Consider the following 18,285-nt stretch of genomic DNA (forward strand, 5'->3'; position numbering starts at 1 on the left):
TACTAGCCAGGCCTCAAGGGTTACTTGCCACCAGTTGCCCCGTCCAACCCCTACCATGTCCCGCTCCTAATCCCGCCCCTAGACACGCCCTCATAAATTATCTTATGAAATGACACAATGTTTTATGCAGAATTAAGTTATAAAAATAAATATTAACAACAACTTTATCCGTGCCCAAAAATGCAGCCTGCCCATGTCTACCAATGCAGCCATGTGTCCCCAGTGCAGCCATGTGTCCCCATTGCAACCTGTGTCCCCAGTGTAGCCTGTGTCCCCATTGCAGCCTGTGTCTCCAGTGGAGCCTACCTGTGCAGGGTAAGACCACCTGGTTGTTCAAAGCACGGGAACATAACAGCTTTCAATTCAATAGCTGTGTTCCCCGCCGCGAGCCGTCATATACAGCCCTCCCCCTCCGGGAAACTTTGATAGACAGATCACCCGTCCAAACCTGGGATGGGTGATCTGTCTATCACAGTGCCCGGACAAGGGGGAGGGGCTGTATATGATGGCGCGCAGCGGGGAACACAGCTATTGAATTGAAAGCGGTTATGTTCCCCACTCTCTGAACAACCAGGCGGCGACTCTCCTCTCCTCTATCTTCCCCTATATTTGAGGGCTGGTATAGTGTGTACCCTGTATAACTCGGATAGATGCACTATCATTAATTAGCCATGAACACAGAGCAGGTTAGATTAGGTGATGACTGGGTGACAGAACAGTTCGGAGAGGAAAAACACACTACCGTTTTTAATGTCATGGAAAAAAACAACGTTTTTCTCTACGCGATTCTTGTCAAGCCTGCCTTGCATACACACGATCGTGAAAAAAAATGCTCGAGCAAAGCGCAGTGACGTACAACACGTACGACGGCAGTATAAAGGGGAAGTTCCATTCGGATGGCGCCACTCTTTGGGCTGCTTTTGCGGATTTTGTGTTACCGCTTGTTAGTAAAAGTTTGGGGAGAGACGATTCGCGCTTTTCAGTCTGTTACAGCGTGACGAATGTGCTGTCTCCATTACAAATGCTCCCGTCTCATAACTTGCTTTTGAGCATGCACGTTTTTTTTCCCCGTCGCTAAAGCGTACACATGACCGTTTCACGACGTGAAAAACAACGAGAAAAAATAGAGCATGTTCTAAATTTTTAATGGCCATTTTTCATGTCGAGAAAAATGCTCTGGAGCCTACACACGATCGTTTTCAATGACTAATTAAAAAAAATTGCATTTTTCTCGTCATGAAAAACGGTCGTGAGTACACGGCATTAGACTTATGTTGTTAAAGGGAAACACACATTAGACTTGGAATTTTTCATATCTACAAGAGTTGATCTGCATTCATCAGGCTCTTCTAATTGGGTTGGGACAACTATTATTTAAAATTTGATATTACAGAGTCAAACCAACATTTTTACACAAACGGAAACCAAAACAGTTTAACAGGAAAGTGTCTTTATTTTCATAGTTAAATGTGTAAAGCCATGTTAACATGTTGAGTTGTGTATGCTCTTTAATAAACAATAAATACGAAAGAAAGCCTGCATATATTCAGGTAAACCAAAACTATTGTGCAGCAAAACAATATACATTTTCACTAAAGCAATAAAGGTAAACAGTCTCGTAACAGTCCATAAAACAGTCTCTGCATACATAAAAGGGTGTGTACTTAATGAAAGACATCTTTATAGTGAATCCGATTCCGAAGTATAATTAACAAATGTCTTATCTACTCATGGTCCGTGTAAAACTGGGTAATACGGATTTGATTTCATATTTTTCCCTATTTATCATGAGTTGAATCTTTTGAAGCATTCACGGGAGGACGTTCTTCAGCAACCGTTGAGCCGAGCCGAGATTGATGTGAATCATTCCGTGATAACCTGAATTGATGAACACATAGAACAATATTTTATCATTCTGTTTAAAACAATATACACATTTTACTTCACTTTTCTCCCCTTTCTGTTATATAATCTGAGTTTCTGTTTGCATCAATAAAAGCAGTATTAAACTGAAAAGCAAACATTAATTATATTGCAGCTTACCAGTTCTTAAAGGGGTTGTAAAGGTTTCGTCTTATCTTCTAAATTGGTTCCTTTAAGCTAGTGCATTGTTGGTTCACTTACCTTTTCCTTCGATTTCCCTTTTAAATGTTTTTTTTTCTTTTTTTGAATTTCTCACTTCCTGTTTCTCCTCAGTAAGCTTTCCACCATCATCCGAGTGGTGGAAAGTCAATTAGAACAGCTTACTGAACACCTTACTGAGGAGGAACAGAAAGTGAGAAATTCAAACAAAGAAAACAAAGAAAAAAAACATTTAGAAGGGAAATTGAAGGAAAGGGTAAGTGAACCAACAATGCACTAGCTTAAAGGAACCCATTTAGAAAATAAAAAACGAACCTTTACAACCCCTTTAAGCCTTGTTTGCACGTACGAGATTCCTGGCGGTAAAAAGTCCTCTGGGAAACCTGCGGGGAAAACAGAGAACCTGCTCGGTAACTTTTTCCCCCTACACACGACCAGGTTTCCCGACAGTAAAGCTTTGGTTGGGAATCCTGGCCGTGTGTATGCTCCATCGCAGTGTTTCCCATAGGAAAACTGCCGGCTTAAAAACCGCCGGGAATGCCGGTGGGAAAAAAAAAGAAGAGAGCTGGTTCTCTTTTGTTCCGGCAGTTTTCCTGTCGGGAAATCTGCGATTGAGAATACACATGGCCGATTTTCCCGACCAAAAGCTCTCATGGCAGTTTTCCCGACGGGAAACCCGTACGTGTGTACGAGGCTTTAGATGTAATGGCTGCGTTTGTTTTCCTTTTAAGGCAATGGTGATCCAGCCAGTAAGTCTGTAATTTTTCAAGAGGACAAGCTTTCCTAGCAGTTGTTCAGACAAACAATTTACCACTGACAGGGGTGTTTACAATAATAAGCATTTATTTATTCATGTAAACATTTATCCCCCCCCCCAAAAAAAATTGTGTAACTGCAGTATGACTTGGTGTATGGCTTTCATTTGTAAGGCCCCATACACACGAGAGGATTTATCCGCGGATACGGTCCAGCGGACCGTATCCGAGGATTTCCATGCGATGGAGTGTACTCACCATCGAATCGAAATCTGCGCCGAAATCCTCTGGCGATGACGTGTCGCGCTGTCGCCGCGATGATGACGCGGCGACGTGCGCGAATCAGTCATATAAGGAATTCCACGCATGCGTCGAATCATTACGACGCATGCGGGGGATCCCTTCGGACGGATTGATCCGGTGAGTCTGTACAGACCAGCGGATCAATCCGTGGGATCCGATTCCAGCGGATAGATTTGTTGGCATGTCAACAAATTTTTATCTGCTGGAATTCGGAAATATCCGCGGATAAATATCCGCTGGAATGTACACACCATAGAATCTATCCGCTGAAACCGATCCGCTGAGATTTTTCAGCGGATGGATTCTATCGTGTGTACGGGGCCTCAGTGTTATTCTAAATCTTCTAGTACATCTAATACACCCCTACCCCTGGACTGACAATGCTGCTGTCCAAAGGTGCCCCTGTGCTCATTCATCCAGAGTTGGAGCACTCTAATAGAGGTAAACTACAAAAACTACAATACAATAATTATATATATATATATATATATATATATATATATATATATATATATATATATATAATTATATATATATATATATATATATATATATATATATATATATATATATATATTATATATATATAACACCACAGCTTTAAATTGAACAAGCTGAAGTTAGAAGCTGATTGGCTACCATGCACAGCTGCACCAGACTCAGTGTTCTAGTTTTAGTAAATTTCCCCCTGTATGCCACAGTCCTGCATATGTAAAAAACAACTAGCAACAACAGAACACTTTGGTGGTGTTGCATAACTGAATAACTAGAATCCTTACCTCCGAGCCTCATGATCTTTTAATTCACATTACCTGAACAGTTATAAAACATTTATAAACCTCACACATAGACCCCACACACAATATTATGCCGCGTACACATTATCGGATTTTCCGTCGGAAAAACCTTGGATGGTTTTTCCGATGGAATTCTTCTCAAACACGGTGACACAAAAGTTCTCTGAACATTCGTCTGTCAAGAACGCGGTGACGTACAATACTAGGACGAGCCAAGAAAATGAAGTTCAATGCTTCCGAGCATTCTACCAAATTTTGCGCGCCGGAATTGCTATAGACGTTTGGATTTTCCGATAGGAATTTGTTCTGTCGGAAAATTTGAGAACCAGCTCTTAATCTTTTTTTGGTGGAAATTCCAACAGAAAATGTCCGATGGAGCATACACACGTACACAAAAATATAAAGTGCTTCGATGCAAAAAGGGTGGTCTTTAAACAGGTATAGATGGCCTCTTACCAAACAGGGGAGATCTCAAATTATAGAGATCAAGTGCGCTAAAAATCTCCTGGATTGCCAACGCTCTCACCATGAAGCAGCTGGGTAGCTCAGTAATCCTGTCAGTAAGAAGTAGCCTCAGTGCCTCCACAGCAGGAATACACTCCTGGAACTTTACTCCAACTGTTCAGCAACCATATGTCATTAACCAAAGAGAAGGGGAATCCACATAGCGTTATATTGCAAAGGAATTGAAATTTAATATAAGAATAAAATGCACTTACATGCATCAGGAAAAACATATGCGGTATGAAAAAGCCTCCAATCCCAGAAGACGCCAATTGAGGGAAAACGTGTCAGGTGGAGCTAGCGTGCGACATCATCATGCACGAGTATGTCGGATGGTCCCGTGCCCGTGGGTTATATACTGCATATGCTTTTCCTTATACATGTAAGCACTATTTATTCTTATAATAAATGAAAATTCCTTTGCAATATTACACAATGTGGCTTCTCTTTCTCTGTGCTTAATGCAGAAGGTTCCTGAATACTCTGTTGTGGAGTAAAGTTCCAGGTATGTATTCTTGCTGTGGACAATATGGCAACTTCTTACTGATGGGGTCACAGAGCTAGAAGAATGTTTGATGGGAAGAGCATTGGCTACCCAGGAGACTTCCACTTTCCAGATATCCACTACATGCCTGATTTCCTTACCACCTTTTGAGCTGGTATTTCTAAGGAAGAGGCATTCTGTTTTAGGTGGAGGGTTTCTCCAGGCATCTTCCAATGCTGAAGGCTACACAAGTATAAACATGAAAGCGAGCGTGAAAACTGTTAGCTATCTTACTTTGAGGATATAACCTATATTTTTCTTTGAAGGTACAACCTACAGTATCTCACAGAAGTGAGTACACCCCTCACATTTTTGTAAATATTTTATTATATTTTTTAATGTGACAACACTGAAGAAATTACACTTTGCTACAATGTAAAGTAGTGAGTGTACAGCTTGTATAACAGTGTAAATTTCCTGTCCCCTCAAAATAACTCAACAGAGCCATTAATGTCTAAACCACTGGCAACAAAAAGGAGTACACCCCTAAGTGAAAATGTACAAAATCGGGCACAATTAGCCATTTTCCCTCCCATGTGACTCGTTCGTGTTACAAGGTCTCAGGTGTGAATGGGGAGCAGGTGTGTTAAATTTGGTGTTATCGCTCTCACTCTCTCATACTGGTCACTGGAAGTTCAACATGGCACCTCATGGCAAAGAACTTTCTAAGGATCTGAAAAAAAATTGTTGCTCTACATAAAGATGGCCTAGTCTATAAGGAGATTGCCAAGACCCTGAAACTAAGCTGCAGCACGGTGGCCAAGACCATACAGCGGTTTAACAGGACAGGTTCCACTCAGAACAGGCCTCGCCAAGGTCAACCAAAGAGGTTGAGTGCACATGCTCAGCATCATATCCAGAGGTTGTCTTTGGGAAATAGACATATGAGTGCTGCCAGCATTTTTGCAGAAGTTAAAAGGGTGGGGGGGGATCAGCCTGTCAGTGCTCAGACCATACGCTGCACACTGCATTAAATTGGTCTGCATGGCTGGCGTCGCAGAAGGAAGCCTCTTCCAAAGATGATGCACAAGAAAGCCTGCAAACAGTTTGCTGAAGACAAGCAGACTAAGGACATGGATTACTGGAACCATTTTCTGTGGTCTGATGAGACCAAGATAAACTTATTTGATTCAGATGGTGTGAAGTGCATGTGGCGGCAACCAGGTGAGGAGTACAAAGACAAGTGTGTCTTGCCTACAGTCAAGCATGGAGGTAGGAGTGTCATGGTCTAGGGCTGTGAGAGTGCTGCTGGCACTGGGAAGCTACAGGTCATTGAGGGAACCATGAATGGCAACATGTACTGTGACATACTGAAGCAGAGCATGATCCCCTCCCTTCAGTGACTGGGCCGCAGAGCAGTATTCCAACATAATGACCCCAAACACACCTTCACAATGACCACTGCCTTGCTAAAGAAGCTGAGGGTAAAGGTGATGGACTGGTTAGGCATGTCTCCAGACCTAAACCCTATTAACCACTTGCCGACCGCGCTATAGCAAAAATACTGCTACAGCGCGGTCGAGTTAGTGTGACAGGACGTCCCTGGGACGTCCTCGTGCACTTCCGCGTTTGCGCGTCCCCTGGGGCGCGCTCGCGGAAGTGTCCGTGCTAGACCCGGCGCATCACGGATCACGGTAAATTGCCGCTGATCGCGGACGTTTACCACGTGATCGCTCCGTCAAATGACGGAGCGATCACTTGTAAACAAACCGGCGTCATTTGATGACGCCGGTTCCTTCCTCTCCTCTCTGTACCGTTCGGTACAGTACGAGAGGAGAGGAGAGGGGGGGGGGAGCGGGTGTCAGCAGTGCTGTGGCTGGATCTGTGACAACTGCAGTCATAGATCCAGCCATCCATCCCAGCTCAGCTATCCCTGGGGCAATACTCTGCAATACCCACAATACTCTGCAATACCCACAATACTCTGCAATACCCACAATACTCCGCAATACCCACAATACTCCGCAATACCCACAATACCCCAATACTCCGCATATATAATGTTTTGGGGTTCTATGTAGTTTTCTAGCAAATAAATTGTGATTTTTCCATGTAGGAGAGAAATGTCAGAATTGGCCTGGGTGCTCCAGAACGCCTGATGGGCCTCTGTATGTGGCCACGCCGTGTAAAAGTTGCACACATGGGGTATCGCCATACTCGGGAGGAATAGCAGAATGTGTTTTGGGGTGTCATTCGTGGTATGCATATGCTGTGTGTGAGAAATAACCTGCGAATATGACAGAAACAAGTTTTTTTTTTTTTTACAGAATTTTCTGTCGTTTTTCTTTTATAGCGCAAAAAATAAAAAACCCAGAGGTGATCTAATACCACCAAAAGAAAGCTCTATTTGTGTGAAAAAAAGGACGAAAATTTCAAATGGGTACAATGTTGTATGACTGAGTAATTGTCATTCAAATTGTGAGAGCACCGAAAGCTGAAAATTGGTCTGGTCAGGAAGGGGGTTTAAGTGCCCAGTGGTCAAGTGGTTAAGCATCTGTGGGGCATCCTCAAAAACGGAAGGTTGAGGAGCGGCAGGTCACCAACATCCACCAGCTCCTTGATGTGGTCATGGAGGAGTGGAAGAGGACTCCAGTGGCAACCTGTGAAGCTCTCGTGAACTCCATGCCCAAGAGGGTTAAGTCAGTGCTGGAAAATAATGGTGGCCACACAAAATATTGATACTTTGGGCTCAATTTGGACATTTTCATTTAGAGGTGTACCCACTTTTGTTGCCAACAGTTTAGACATTAATGGATGTGTGTTGAGTTATTTTGAGGGTACGGCAAATTTACACTGTTATACAATCTGTACACTCACTACTTTTACATTGTAGCAAAGTGTAATTTCTTCGGTGTCGTCACATGAAAAGATATAATAAAATATTTACAAAAATGTGAGGGGTGTACACACTTTTGTGAGATACTATATATAACTGGCATGCTGACATTTGTAAACCAAACAAAATGTATCATGGGAGTCCATTGCGATCAATACAGATTTTAAGAATTTAGCTGATAGATACAATGCTCCACCCAAAAGAACGTACAGAATTAATAGACTATAAAATGTAGGATTTCATTGTATCAATATGCACAATATTTAATATAAAGGATTAAAAAAAAAAAAAAAAAACACACATATTCAGGCAGCAAGTAAAGTCATCGAGCCAGCTACTAGTACTATTACATCTGTGCTAAAAGTGTAAAATCTCATGGGCCATATCATATGTGGAAAGGGTTACCAGCCAAGTGAAAGCTATGGAACTGAGAGAATTTATTATGCAAGCCATTTTTTTTTACCCATGACATACAGGTCTGCCAAAAAAAATGTCACACAATTAAACAGAGGTTCACAATCTCCTGAGATTTATAAAGTGTCACACTGTGCTTACCTCTGCAGGCTAATATCACATTAAATGTCAAACAACCTTCGGTATACAGAATAAAACCACAAGCAAATGCCCCGTTGTTGGATACAGAATGTTGTTGTTGTCCGAACTGCTAAAACTGCTCATGTAAACAACAGAGGGATTAAAGGTAATTTTCTGAGATTACAGTTGACTAGCAGGGGAGATGATGTAAAATGAACAAGGAATACCTCCTATTGCCCACTTCACTCTCACACGTGTCTTTGTATAATGAGTAGCTTTATTACTCCAACTGTAAACCATTTTGGACTTATCTGGATTTCTTACATGAAAAACAAATATTAAGATGACTTTAATTCACCAGCTTGCACGTGGCCGGCTGCACACTTTACTTAACACACAGATTTGTATATTAGTCTTTTTCTCAGATATCTGTTGATATAAATTATGAAGATATATTATTTAACCGCTTGCTGCCCGCCGCACGCAGATATACGTCTGCAGAATGGCACGGGCAGGCAAAAGGACGTATATAAACGTCCACTTTAAGAAGCAGGCATTGTGCACACGCGCGTGGCCCGCCGCAAGCTCCGTGACTCCAACTGCGGGTGCCGCGGACTCGATGTCCGTGGGCATACCCGCGATCATGTCACGGTGAGGAAGGTGGGATGCTGATGTAAACAAGCATTTCCCCAGTCTTCCTAGTGACAGGACAGTGACCGCAGCTTCCTGTAATCGTAAGCGGTGATCACTGTCCTGTCACACACACAGCCCATTCCCCCTACAGTTAGAAGCACTCCCTAGGGCACACTTAACCCCTACAGTGCCACCTAGTGGTTAACCCCTTTACTGCCAGTGTCATTTTCAGTTATCAGTGCATTTTTATAGGACTGATCGCTGTAAAAATGACAATGGTCCCAAAAGTGTCAAAAGTGTCTGATGTTTCCGCCATAATTTTGCAGTCACAATAAAAAAAAAAACGCTGATCACCGTCTATTACTAGTAAAAAAAAAAAATGATTAATAAAAATGCCATAAAACTATCCCTTATTTTGTAGACGCTATAAATTTTGCGCAAACTGATCAATAAGCGCTTATTGTGATTATTTTTTACCAAAAATATGTAGAAGAATACGTATCGGCCTAAACTGAGGGGAAAAAAAATGTTTTTTTTTTATATATTTTTGGGGGATATTTATTATAGCAAAAAGTAAAACATATTGCATTTTTTTCAAAATTGTTTATTTTTGTTTATAGAGCAAAAAATAAAAACCGCAGAGGTGATCAAATACCACCAAAAGAAAGCTATATTTGTGGGAAAAAAAGGACGTAAATTTTGTTTGGGAGCCACGTTGCACGAGCGCACAATTGTCCGTTAAAACAACACAGTGTCGAATCGCAAAAAGTGGCATGGTCTTTGACCAGCAAAATGGTCCGGGGCTGAAGTGGTTAACCCCAGAAGATTTGGATGCTCAATGACCAGGCCAATTTTTGAGATATGGCACTGCGTCATTTTAACTGACAATTGCGCGGTTTGACGTTGTACCCAAATTTTTTTACCACAAATTAAGCTTTCTTTTGGTGGTATTTGATAATGTATTCTGTTTTTTTTTTTTTTTCGCTATAAACAAAAAAAGAGCGACAATTTTGAAAAACACGCAATATATTTTCTACTTTTTGCTATAATAAATATTCCCAATTTTTTTTCTTTTTTAAAAAAGGTTATTTTTTCCTCAGTTTAGGTCGATATGTATTCTTCTACATATTTTTGGTAATAAAAATCACAATAAGCGTTTATTGATTGGTTTGTGCAAAAGTTATAGCGTCTATAAAGTAGTGGAAAGATTTATGGCAGTTTTTTTTTTTTCACTAGTAATGGGGGTGATCAGCGATTTTTATCGGGATTGCGACATTGTGGCAGACAGATTGGACACATTTTTGGGACCATTGGAATTTATACAGCGATCACTGTGTAAATGTCACTGGCAGGCAGTGTTAATTTAGTTGACTAAAACATTTTAGTCGACTAAATTAATACTATTTTAGTCAAATAAATTACGACCAAATCTAAAACAATTGAGATGACTAAAATACGACAAACTAAAATGCCATTTTAGTCAAAAGACTAATGCCGCGTACACACGATCATTTTTCGGGTTGTAAAAAAAACGTTTTTAAAAAATGTCATTTAAAATGATGGTGTGTGGGCTTCACATCATTTTTCGGGTTCTGAAAAACGACAAAAAAAAATTCAAACATGCTGCATTTTTTAACAACGTTTTAAACAATGTCGTTTTTCGGGTTGTAAAAAATGATCGTGTGTGGGCTAAAACAACGTTAAAAACCTGTGCATGCTCAGAAGCAAGTTATGAGACGGGAGCGCTCGTTCTGGTAAAACTACCGTTCGTAATGGAGTAAGCACATTCATCACGCTGTAACAGACAGAAAAGCGCAAATCATCTTTTACTAACACGGAATCAGCTAAAGCAGCCCCAAGGGTGGCGCCATCTGCATGGAACTTCCCCTTTATAGTGCCGTCGTACGTGTTGTATGTCCCCGCGCTTTGCTAGAGAATTTTTTTAAAACGATCATGTGTGGGCAACGTCGTTTTAATGATGAAGTATGAAAAAACTAAGTTTTTTTCTAGATGCTGAAAAACAGTTTTTTACATGCCGAAAAATGATCGTGTGTACGCGGCATCAGACTAAAACTAAATTGAAATTTGACTTCAAAATGAACACTGGTCTGTAGTGCATATTCATACCTCAATACCATAAATAATAACAATAATAATTTTCACGCCAGCAGTATATGAGTTTGGAAAGAAATGTTAACTAATACATTACAATTTAATTACACCCATTAGATTTTAGACAACTAAAATTAGTTTTAGTTGACTAAAATGTACTGGAGATTTAGTCAACTAAATACGACTAAAACTAAAAAAATTGCAGAAGACTAAAACTAAAATGCCATTTTATTTCTAAGACTAAAGCTCTGTACACACGACCGGGATTCCCGGCGGTATAAAGTCCGCCGGGAAACCAGACGGGAAAACCGAGAACCTGCTCGGTAACTTTCCCTGTGTACACACGAGAGGTTTTCTCGTCAGGAAAACTGCGGGAAGAGCTTTGGCTGGAAATCCCAGCCGTGCGCATGCTCCCTCTCAGTGTTTCCCCATAGGAAAACTGCCGGGTTTAAAGCCACGGAAATCCTAGCGGGAAAATAGAGAGCGGGTTCTCTTTTTTCTCTGCCGGGATTCCCGGCAGTTTTCCTGTCGGGAAAACTGAGGAAGCATACACTTCGAGGCTTAAGACTAAAACTAAATCAAAATTTGCTGCCAAAATTAACACTGATGGCAGGGAAGGGGTTAACAGTGGTAGGGGGGATCAAGGGGTTGCTCTGTGTTACCTAGGGAGTGATTCTAACTGTGGAAGGATGGGACTGCCTGGGTGACGAGAGCGATTGTTGTTCATACTTAGTATGAACAACAGATCGCTTTCCTCACCCCTGACAGCGCAGAGATCTGTCTGTTTATATTTACAGATCTCCGTTCATATTGGAAATATCTCACTAAAAAAAAATTTTTTTTTGTTGCTGGGGATGCCTGAAATCGGAGTTGTATCTTAGGCAGACTTCTGGGAAAATTGGTGAGCCAACCACACAAGCAGGAAATTATGTTTCTGGGTAGTGATTGGTGCACATTCTGTGTACAAAACAACTCCATGTAGCCATATTGCATTTACAGAAAATTACAGCGCCTGCAGATTGAAAAAGGAAAGGTCATTTTTAATAACAATATGACTTGTATCGCAACTGTACACAATTTATTCTATTTTCTTTAGTTGGTAATTTTTCCCCCCACGAAAGTGGAGTTACCCTTTGATCAATTTTCTGATAGCGCACCTCTGAAATGTATGATTTATTGCACTGTGGTAAGTATCTCACAGTTAGGTTGCTGCTTTGCACATTATTGAAGTTTGCACACAAACACAAGTGCAGTTTAATTGCACAAATTCTGTATGGCAGGAATGCTTGGATTACAAGACTGGCTGAACAGAATAAATCCTTTGGCAGTTAAAACAGTTCATATGTATCCATCCATTAATTGTGTATTTAGCAGTTTGTCAGGTGTTTCTTGTTTGTTCCCACATAACAAGGAAGCCTAATGCATCATAGAGAATTTTTTTTTACAAACACCAGTCACATTTAAACCAGTTTTTGAGATTTGAATCTATTTCTATCTATCAGACAGGATTAGGACTGTTATACAGCTGTTATTAGGGTAGTGGACCCTCTGTGCCCCCTAGTGAAATGTAGACCCTAAAGAAGGCCAAGGTCTAAGTAGCTGCCCAGTGTTTGCCAAAGCACTCGGCAAGGAATTACGGGTTTTTCTGCTATTGACTCCCCCTCAAGGGCCCCAGCACGCCTGAAAGAAGGTAAAAATGCTACAGGCAAGGTAGTGATTATAAAGAAGAAATGGCTGCACATGCAAAGTTTCCAAAAGTGCCTTTTATTGCAGACGGTCAAAATACACCAGGGAAACCAGGTGTTAGACGCGTTTTACACATCAGATCTGTGCTTAATCATTATGATTAAGCACAGATCAGATGTGTGAAACGCGTCTTCATTTTGGCACTTTTGGAAACTTTGAATGTGCAGCCATTTCTTCTTTTTCTCAAGCCGGATGCGGGCCGGGGCTAGACTCGTACTTGGTTCCAATCAAGGTACTGCACACACCTGGAGCAGTAGATTCCTCTTCTTTTGAAGGTAGTGGTTAAACAGGCAAAATATCAGGGCATAGAGTTTTTTTATTTATTAGGAAACTTTTCGACCCTCTATCTACTCATGTAGTATGCGAATAGAGTTTTGGTTTTACTTAGATGTGGGCAACCTGAGACTCCGATCGAGGTTTGGTTCCCTGTGAGGTATTTATACCGATTCCGTGCCCCAGACGTCACTCTGTGACAAAAACGCGTAGGGCGGAGCGACATGCTGATGTCATTGCGTTCTTCATTTCCCAGAAGTGCGGTTACTTGTGCTTTGCTGGCTGGCGAGATTGTTTAAGGCGTGTAACTTCTATATTGATGCAAGTGCATATCTTACCTTTTTTAATAAAGCAAACTTAAGATTTTACACTACGTGTAGCTTATTTATATATTTTTGGAACACAATTATGGAGGCAATATCTGGATGACCTGCACTTTTGGCCCAGAGGATATTACATAGATTACCATATTGAAAGGACCTGGCTGGGTGTATAGACGCTTTCCGATTTAGAAGGTCCCTTTTAGCTGGTAAGCAGCAATTTTACCATAAATAGGTGGTGGCGTCCTAGTCAAGATTTCTCATTTCGGTGATGGATAGTGACTTTATTCAACTATCTCAACATTCTGGTCACATGTGTGGAGGAATTATATTATATATATATATATATATATATATATATATATATATATATATATATATATATATATATATATATATATATATATATATATATATATATATATATATATATATATATATATATATATATATATATATATATATATATATATTACACACACACACACTTTTTCATTTTTTTTTTATCTACAATTTATGACTTTCAATTTTGGCTTCACTGGAACATATCTTTGCAAGTATTGATGTACTGTACCTTTGTACACAAAGGGCTAGATTCAGCAAGAATTTACGTTGGCAACTATTGATACGCCACGTAAATTCAAAGCTGCACCGGCGTATCTTCTTTCTGTATTCAGAAAGCAAGATACGCCGAAATTTGGCTAAGATCCAACTGGCGTAAGTCTCTTACGCCGTCGTATCTTAGTTGCATATTTACGCTGGCCGCTAGGTGGCGCTTCTGTCGATTTCAGCGTAGAATATGCAAATGAGCTGGATATGCCGATTTAGAAATGTACGTGCGCCCGGCAGATTTTTTTACGTTGTTTGCATAAGGCTTTTTCCGGCGTAACGTTACTCCTGCTATATGAGGCATAGCCAATGTTAAGTATGGACGTCAGGACAGCGTCGAATTTTACGTTGTTTGCGAAAAGGGCTTAGCGTAAATTACGTTCACGTCGAAAGCATTGACTATTTGTGACGTGATTAGGAGCATGCGCACTGGGATACGTTCACGGACGGCGCATGCGCCATTCGTTAGAGACGTCATTTACGCGGGGTCATGTTTTATTTGCATAAAACACGCCCACCTCTTCTCAATTTGAATTTGGCGTGCTTACGCCGACAGATTTACGCTACGCCGCCGTAACTTAGGGCGCAGGTTCTTTGTGAATCCAGCCCCAGCCTCACCAAGTTACGGCGGCGTAGCGTATCTGAGATACGATACGCCCTCACAAACTTACAGCGGGCTATATGAATCTAGTCCAAAGTATGTATAGCGCAAATCTTTATGGCCTGAATATGTTAGAACTGTTTATATGTCTCACAATAGAGTTGCAGCTTGTACTATTCTTTTACTTTTTCACATTTTATTTAACTGGTTTTAAGCACAGGTTTGTCTTATCTTTTGATAAAGGTAAATACACATACTTCGAACAAAAGATTTTTTTTAGTTTTGGGATAGAATAAGGGAAGTTCTAACCCTTGGAAATTGCCCCATTGGGGAGATTGCACCCTGTGCATTCCGTGTCTGCTTCCATTACACTGCATATCAGAAAAATCATTTTTGCTGAAAAAAACTAAACTATTTTTTACTCCAGTCTTTACTACTATATACTCCTTTTATATTTGACAAACCTGAAGTATTAAGCCATTGTGTATTTATTTTATCAAAAGTTAATACTATACAGTTCTATTAGAAAACTAATGCTACACTTTTCTAACGTATTCTTATTAGGTATTTTGTAGAAAAGGAAAATTTTAAAAGAATGAATGTCTCATTGTTTTGACAATCAGTTCGGAGTAGCATAGAATTTATTTTTATGTTACAATTTTTTCTATGTAGCACAATCTTACATAAATGATCTCACACAAACAATGACAAGAGTATGTATTGCATGGTAATAGCCTTCCTGCCTTCACTTCTATTTCCTTTTAGAGATCAGTATGTTATTAATAGTGTTGGTTGTGTTGCACAGCAGGAATTTTCATCTTCTGAGTAACAAAGAGAGAGGAGATAAAAACTTTAGCAGGCAACACAACTGATTCAATTCCAAACAACTTCCACCTTTTGATCGTTTGTGATGTATTACCTCTGCAAACATTTTACATTTCTGTGCCTACCTGCATCATCTTTTTGGAAAAGAAAATGTTTTTTTGGACAATATATTGTTAGCAACATATACAAAAACTGGAACGTGAATACAGTGGACAAGCATACAATCTTGTAATTTATGTTGCAAAGTGTACCTGCTCTTCTATAGTAATCTATGTGCGGCTCCAAATGAGTAATTGTATTAGTCATTATATTCTCAGGGGCAGATTCACAAAGATCTGCACCCGCGCAGCGTATCTGAGATACGCTACGCCGCCGTAACTTACCTGGCTTTGGTTTGAATCCTGAAAGAATTTGCGCCGTAAGTTACAGGGGCGTAGTGTATCTCTTGCGGCGTAAGGGCGCGGAATTCAAATGCGGCGAGTAGGGGGCGTGTTTCATTTAAATGAAGCGCGTCCCCGTGCCGAACGAACTGCCCATGCGCCGTCCCTAAATTTCCCACCGTGCATTGCGCTAAATGACGTCGCAAGGACGTCATTGGTTTTGACGTGGACGTAAATTACGTCCAGCCCCATTCACGGACGACTTGCGCAAACGAAAAAAAAAAATTCAAATTCGACGTGGGAACGATGGCCATACTTAACATTGCGTACGCCACCAAATAGCAGCTTTAACTATACGCCGAAAAAAGCCAAACGGAAACGACGTAAAAGAATGCGACGGCCGCTCGTACGTTCGTGGATCGTCGGAAATAGCTAATTTGCATACTCGACGTGGAATACGACGGGAACGCCACCCAGCAGGCGCCGAAGAATTGCATCTAAGATCCGAAGGCGTGCAGACGTACACCTGTCGGATCAGAACCAGATGCCGTCTTATCTTGTTTTGAGGATTCAAACCAAAGATACGACGCGGGAAATTTGAAATTACGCAGGCGTATCAGTAGATACGCCGGCGTACTTCCTTTGAGGATCTGCCCCTCAGTATCAGTTTAACCTTGGTTTATGAGTAACGTGGTTAACGAGCATTTTGAAAGACGAGCAACTTTTTTTTATTTTTTTATTCTGACTCGGTTTGCGAATGTTATCTTGCAAAACGAGCAGAATTCAAGATAATGTGGTATGCAGTACCACATTTGGCCTGAGGTGCAGGGGCGCCGGAGCCGGGTAGGGCCGATCGGAGCCGTCCGGAAATACTCAGTTCCTAGGTGTTTCTGAGCCTTTTCAGCCGAGCTGTCCCTGGGCCTTTTCGAGGCTCTCTGGCACCCCCCACCCCTGGCCACATGCGGTATTGCATGCCATTGAAGTCAATGCGGAACAAAATTATTTTTGTTTCCATTGACTTCTATGGGGAAACTCGCTTTAATATGCAAGTGCTTTGGATTACGAGAATTCTCCTGGAACGGATTATGCTCATAATCCAAGGTATGTATGAAATGTTTAATGCCTAGTACACACGATCGGTTTCCTATGGGAAACACTGCGAGGGAGCATACACACGCCGCGATTCACTGCGAGAAAAAAAGAGAACATGTTCTTATTTTTTAAACCGCAGTTTTTCTGTCGGGAAAACTGCTAAGGAGCATACACGCGGCCGGTTTTCCCGGCCAAAGGAAAACAGCAGTTTTCCCAACGTGAAAAACGATTGTGTGTACTAGGCATTAGGCATCGTACACCTACTCCCTACATTCTAGGTGTAGCCAACAGCTGTTATAATGGAACTTCCTAAACATAATACAAGCGGTAGGGGACAGCAGAGATCGACACTCCTAGAAGTTGGTTTCTGGACTGAATTTAGTGACTCCTCGTGATCAGAGGAGCAGGAGAGATATTTACATTCTTCTTTACAGGTACAACATCATTTTACATATTCAGTTTAGCAACAGTTGCTTTAAAGCAGGGGTAGTGAATTAAAATTCAAGGAGGTCCGGTCACTAATTTTTTTTTTACGCCGAGGTCCGAATCACAAGTCTGTACCATTAACGATTGTATGCATCTTTCCTCCCTTTTTTGGCGCAAGCCGCACTCTCTTGTGCTTTTCTTACGGTTTCCTCCACAAACTCTGGTCTCTGTGAATGTAAATGTCCCCAATAGTGTTTCCCATTACGTCAAGTACCCCCACCAGAGTATTTCATTACATTGGGTGTGCCCAACAGACTACCCCCATAAATCAGTTGCCACCGTCAGGATACCCCCTTATATATCAGGTATTCCCATCAGGTTTCTTCATCAGACGGCTCCCCTACATCTGGTGTCTCCCATCAGTGTGCCCGCTTACATCATTACATCATTTGTCCCCATCAGAGTGTCCCCTTACAGTAGGTGATGTAAAGAGTGCCCCTTTACATCAGGTGTCCCCATCTGAGTGTTCCTTTACATTAGGTGTGCCCATCAGAGTGCCTCTTTACATTAGGGGTCTACATCAGAGTGGCACTTTACATCAGGGTCCCCATCACAGTGTCCCTTTACATCAGGTGTTCCCATCAGAGTGCCACTTTATATCAGGTTTCCCCATCAGAGTGTCCCTTTACATCAGGGAACCCCATTACAGTGCCCCCTTACATCAGGTGTCCCTTTACCATACCTCCCAACTTTTCAACTTCAGAATGAGGGACAAATGAGCATACCCCCCATTTGTTGAGCGGGGGGGTTTACCGCGGTAATCGCGCAGGGGGGGGTGGTGCCGCGAAATCGTGTGACAATAGCACTGCACGCGGGACCACGGGATTTACAGCGAATAGCGGGACATTGTCGC

The 18,285-nt window shown here is 41.4% G+C and overlaps 1 protein-coding gene across 1 annotated transcript in view; it reads right to left on the reverse strand.

The window, feature by feature from the left end:
* Positions 1-1,433: 1,433 nt before the first annotated feature.
* Positions 1,434-18,285, reverse strand: part of LDAF1 (lipid droplet assembly factor 1) — a 148,774-nt gene continuing 131,922 nt past the window's right edge. Inside the window, exon 5 of the mRNA XM_040356846.1 lies at positions 1,434-1,878. Coding sequence (XP_040212780.1) covers positions 1,779-1,878 — 100 coding nt within the window. The 3' untranslated portion in view covers positions 1,434-1,778. The remainder of the gene's footprint in view (positions 1,879-18,285) is intronic.

The sequence above is a fragment of the Rana temporaria genome, chromosome 6 (assembly GCF_905171775.1).
Source record: "Rana temporaria chromosome 6, aRanTem1.1, whole genome shotgun sequence".
Taxonomy (NCBI): Eukaryota; Metazoa; Chordata; class Amphibia; order Anura; family Ranidae; genus Rana; species Rana temporaria.